This window comes from Stegodyphus dumicola, chromosome 11 (assembly GCF_044657685.1).
Source record: "Stegodyphus dumicola isolate Sdum_Otavi_A_Nest chromosome 11, ASM4465768v1".
NCBI classification, from domain to species: domain Eukaryota; kingdom Metazoa; phylum Arthropoda; class Arachnida; order Araneae; family Eresidae; genus Stegodyphus; species Stegodyphus dumicola.
The window spans coordinates 17,320,759-17,325,763 of record NC_140778.1 but is presented as its reverse complement, the minus strand read 5'-3'; the positions used below and the strand labels follow the sequence as shown (position 1 = coordinate 17,325,763).

Genomic DNA, 5,005 nt, shown 5'->3' with positions numbered 1-5,005 from the left:
AGGAAATTGGATAAAATGCAGATATTTTTTCCCCATGAGAGAAAAGTCCTAAAACTACTTCAACTGTTTTATTTTGTAAATGAAGATAAAATAGCGCCTGATATGTGTATGTACTAAAGAGGACTTCAATTATTTAGTGAAATAAATAAGGACAAAATTTGAAATTGTAGTTTAAAATAGGTTTTTATTTGATTAAAGCACTCGAGAGCTAACTGCCTACAGGGAAGGATGCCTTCCTGGAGAACTTTCTAAAGGAAACTGGCTCATATACACGTTACACATGAGGAAAAACACGAAAACGCCTATGCAGCCATCCCAAATCATGTTTAGAATAAAAATTAATTTGTTATTTACTATCATTTTCGATTATTAGTGGTAAATATGTATTGAAATCCATTTAGAGCAAGATCTGCAAAGAAATGAATGCGGAAGAATCTAAATTCTCAGAAGAGATATGCAATTATCTGATTATAATCAGTAGAATTTGCTTTGAGTTAATCCATATTATGTAACGTTATCAAGTGGCTAAAAGTATAAAACACTGGTAATTAATTCTCCTTTCCTTGATTTGTAGTAGTTGAATGAAATGATCATAAGGTAATTTCATGACAAAGAAGCACTTAAAAGTCTCATGAAATCTGTTTGAATGTTTAGTCATAAGGGTACAAGATCTCAAAATATATGTTAGAATGTGTCCACGGTCAAAAAAAGGGTTGGAGTAACTCCTATACATTTTGTGTTCATTAAATAATCTTGTACAAATGATTAGGTAAAGGTTTTTAAGTCTTTTGCCATTAGTTGATCCATTAGGATGCTAATATAGTCTAACTTCATGCTTATTTTTACCCTATGTATCAATGATTTCTTATTATATACAGATAATATTAAGTTTTGGTCGTTATTCATACTGTCAATAAATCAATATGAAGAATACATTGGTGATTTAAATTAAAAACGATTAGTTCAGTGTTTACAGATTCATGTGATGTAATGAAAGTTTATAATAAAATTAAGAATATTCTGTGGTTTATTTTCTTAAATGAAACTTTGTGTTTCCTCTGGAAAAAAAATCCAAATAGCTTTATGTAAGAATCATTAAAGAGATCTTCATGAATAACAATGTGTTAATTAATGGAAACTATATACTTGTGTCTATATCAATAATATTTTCTTTTGAAATCTGTGTATAAGCCTTAGTAATCTCAAGGTGTGAGATTTATAATGTTGTAATATTCTGAAAAGTCACTTGACTTTAATATGTATGCAAGTTTCATGAAAAATTAAAAGCTGTATAATTTGCATCCATACATAAAAGCAAGAATTATGTATACATAAATTCTACAGTTTTACTGTGTGGAGCAAATCAACAAAAGCATTATCAAAGCATCACTATTAACAGTTTCATCACAAAACAACTACATTGCAGAGCATGTTTCCAAAGTATATCAATTTTTTAAAGTACTGATTCTACTGAAAATGTATTGTTTACAAGATAAATAAATAGATGCTTCGCCACTTCATAAAATTTTTAAAGATTTTATTTTTATTTCTGTTATTGGTTGTCATATATCTGCATACTTTTGCAGCCCAATGATTTATTTACTGTATGAAATTTATTAATCAATTCTCTTGGAATAATTTAAGTTTTCACTATTCATAAATTGTTATTGTAATAACTAGCGATTCAAAAATGCTCAATAACAAAATACAGTAGCATTTTCAAAAACACTAAGATTTACACTTATATGAATTTAAGAATTTTAAAGCACTTATTATATTTTTGTGGCATTTTTAATCATTTATTTAGAGAAATACCAGCACACTCTCATTTGTCAGCAGATACTAAATTATGATTTTCCTTTGTAATAATCAAGTGCAATTGTTATTCCTGTTATGTTCTCTATCTGTATATGATGTTACTATCTATATTTGACTGAATCTGTAACTGCATATTTCATGCTGAAACTTTTAGTTCTTTTGCACATATTGTTGTGATACGTCCTAATAAACACATTATATGTCGATGTTTTGTAAAATGATGTTGCTAACTGTACTGTATGTGTACCATCAACTGGAGAACTTTACACTAATAATTTAGTAGTGAAATACTGCGACAGAATATGCAGATCAAAAACTGATTAATAAATTACTTGTGTAACTAGCAAGGATGAAGTAGTGACAAGATTAAGAGCCTTTTAAATTTATATACTGTTTTTAATTCATCATATTTTAATTTATAAACTATTTAGAGATTATTTTATATACAATATATTTACATGATGAGATATCAATATGCATGATCAAAAGAATCATGAATTATAAGAGCTTCATTATTTCCAATGGCATCTATAGCAGCTTTCTTGTATGAAGTTGTTGCAATATTTTCAGTACTGCATGGACTTTTTCTTTTCTTTCTCGTAGAAAAGAAATTCTTTTGTTTCTCTGCTTTTTTATTTGTAGGTTCATAGTTCACCATTTTCAATTTCGGCTTTTCGTTCTTTAATTTTGTAATCACTTTATTCAGTGTGTTTTCAATATCTCCCAAAGTTATATTATTTACTGTTGTTAATGTTACAAGTTTTGATATGATACTCAGTTGATCTATAATATGGTGCTTGGTTCCTGATTTTTTAAATTTTTTTGCTGATAGATCAAGAAAGGATTTTACATCATTTGATTCTTTAGTTTTAGCTGGCTGTTCTCTATTAGGTAATCTTGTCTTTAAAATTATTGCATGTATATGTTTACAGACACTTCCTTTAATCGTGGCATCTGTGCATGTGCATACAAATGCATCGTTACAAATTTTGCACCATTTACAAACAATGTTACAATTAATGCATTGTGTATGTATTTGAGTAACAGTATATTCAAGACTAGGGTCACTTTCTGAAATCACATGCCAAGAAAACTCATTGATTTCTGTGATATTAGCTGGAAAATTTATTGCTCTGTTGTGTCGTAAATTTGTTTGGTTGATCTTTGATGTGTTTGTCCCTTTTGTTGTTTTGATAAATCTCTGGAACCATTTATCTTGCACCATATTAATAAGCTTCGCAACGCACCTATCAACCCTCTTGTTTTTCAATCCATCAAGATAAGAATATTTTAAAACTCGATGCAGTGCTTCAAGATGATTGTTAGTTGTGATGTTACATCTTTTTCTATAACATTTAGCCCACAACTCACATCTGTTTGCATAATTTGAAGCAAAATAATTAGCAAACTTGTCTGTATCTCTATCAGCAAAGAGTTTGCTGAGGAAATCAGATATCAGTGCTTCAAATTCTTTTATATCATGACATTCAGATACTACATTTAAAAATTTCAAAACTTCCTTTCGTTTTGAGGGGATAATTGAATTTGCTGCTTGCAGCCATGCCTTTTTAACGTGCCAGGTGCATAGAATCCTAAATTTGGCATCACACATTACTGATGTCCATGCAGTATAATATACTGGTGCATCATCACTCATAAAGCAGTTTACAGACAGCAGTCCAACTTTGTCCCTAATACACTGAAAAAATTTTTGCATTGAACCTAAATTTACTCTATTGCTTAGGCAAAAAGCAGCAGGAAATCCTGAATTAAACTCGTCTATGACTAAAACTGTCGATAATTGAAAATCGTAAGCATTAGTCCCATGTGTGCTATCGATGCATATGCTATCGGATCCAAACTTTAAAAGCATATGCTTTTGAACGTTTGTCATTATGATGTTGCAGAAGTCACTAATTTCCAAGTGCTGATCTGCTGCTTCTCCTTGGAATTTTACAAAAAGAACTGGATTATCATCTAAACATTTCATTTTTTCTATCCAGATCCTTAAACTGACAGCATCAGTTGGATGATATTGTTCATCATTACCAATACAGTAAGAATTAGAAATGTTATGTATGTCTTTTTTTGTCAATAAATGCTCCCTGTAAATGTCTTCTTTAATACTATTCCTTGTGGAATCTAATATTTTCTGTGGTGGAATGCCTGCATTTAACTTACCTGAAAATATTGCATTTATATGATAATGTTGTATAATAATGTCTGTTTTATATTGAATTTCACAATCAAGTTCATAAAGAAACTTACCTGCAATCACTTCTCGCAAATCTTTTGTTAATGGCAAATGTTCTAGATCTACTGTGTGTCCCATGTGTGTTTGGAAATATAAAATCTTAATTATGCCATTACTGGTAACTTCAGTAGTAGATGGACAGTGCCCCTCTATTTTGCAGGTACCTTGTGATTTTATAGCTCTTACACCTTTACTTTTAGAATTATAAAATCCAGATCGATTACAAAGGAAGTAACTCTTTTTCCCACCTTCTTTAAGAGTTATTGTACTTCTCAAAAAGTAAGAAATTTTTTCTCTTCGTTCTTCCTCACTTTTCCATTGTAAGAAATCTAAATTTGAAGGGTAAACATTAGCCTACATACAATATAAAAGCCCATTATAATTGTGAACTAGTGAATCTTTAAAACAAAATTACTAATTTAAAACTAACCAAAATCTTATTTTGGCACTGATTGTAAATAGATACTGGTCACTTTAGCAGAATATTTTTTCTCTTCAAGAAGAGGGACCTATGTCTAATTGCTCTCAAAACTGATAGTTTTATTTAAAATCTACACTGAAATAAAGTTGCCTAATTTTAAGTCAGAGGCATAGCTAGAGGGGGGCATCTGTCCCCGGGCGCAGAATCCAAGGGGCGCCAAACTGATGTTACGACATTTTAGAATTAAATGTTTTTCATCCTTGGCAAGCAGTAGAGGGGCGCGAAACCTTTAGTTGTCCCTGGGCGCTGAAAACCCTAGCTACGACTCTGTTTTAAGTTATACATTGGCATATTTTTCTTCCTATTTGACAGTTACTAGTACTCGTGTTTCAGCTAAACAAGACTTAAAACATATTCCCCAAAGTTGTATAATAATGCAAGAAATTTATTCCTAAGAGACAAATTGTTATCAGACATTTTCCATAACATGAGTGTCATCTGGCCTATGTCTA

General features: G+C 30.5%; 1 protein-coding gene across 1 annotated transcript; it reads right to left on the bottom strand.

The window, feature by feature from the left end:
- Nucleotides 1-765: 765 nt before the first annotated feature.
- Nucleotides 766-4,150, bottom strand: LOC146993812 (uncharacterized). The gene is made up of 3 exons (XM_085826249.1): nt 4,087-4,150; nt 2,913-3,999; nt 766-847 (listed from the first exon to the last, which is right to left on the bottom strand). The coding sequence occupies exons 1-3, from the start codon at nt 4,148-4,150 to the stop codon at nt 766-768; spliced, it is 1,233 nt and encodes a 410-aa protein (XP_085682375.1).
- Nucleotides 4,151-5,005: the final 855 nt, after the last annotated feature.

Excerpts from the sequence above, each read along its gene's own strand:
- LOC146993812 (XM_085826249.1), bottom strand. The coding sequence starts at position 4,150 with ATGGGACACACAGTAGATCTAGAACATTTGCCATTAACAAAAGATTTG. Across the intron at positions 4,000-4,086 it reads TTTGCGAGAAGTGATTGCAG|GTAAGTTAAATGCAGGCATT; the intron begins GTAAGTTTCTTT and ends CAATATTTTCAG. Across the intron at positions 848-2,912 it reads AATATCACAGAAATCAATGA|GGTAAAAATAAGCATGAAGT; the intron begins GTTTTCTTGGCA and ends ATTGATACATAG.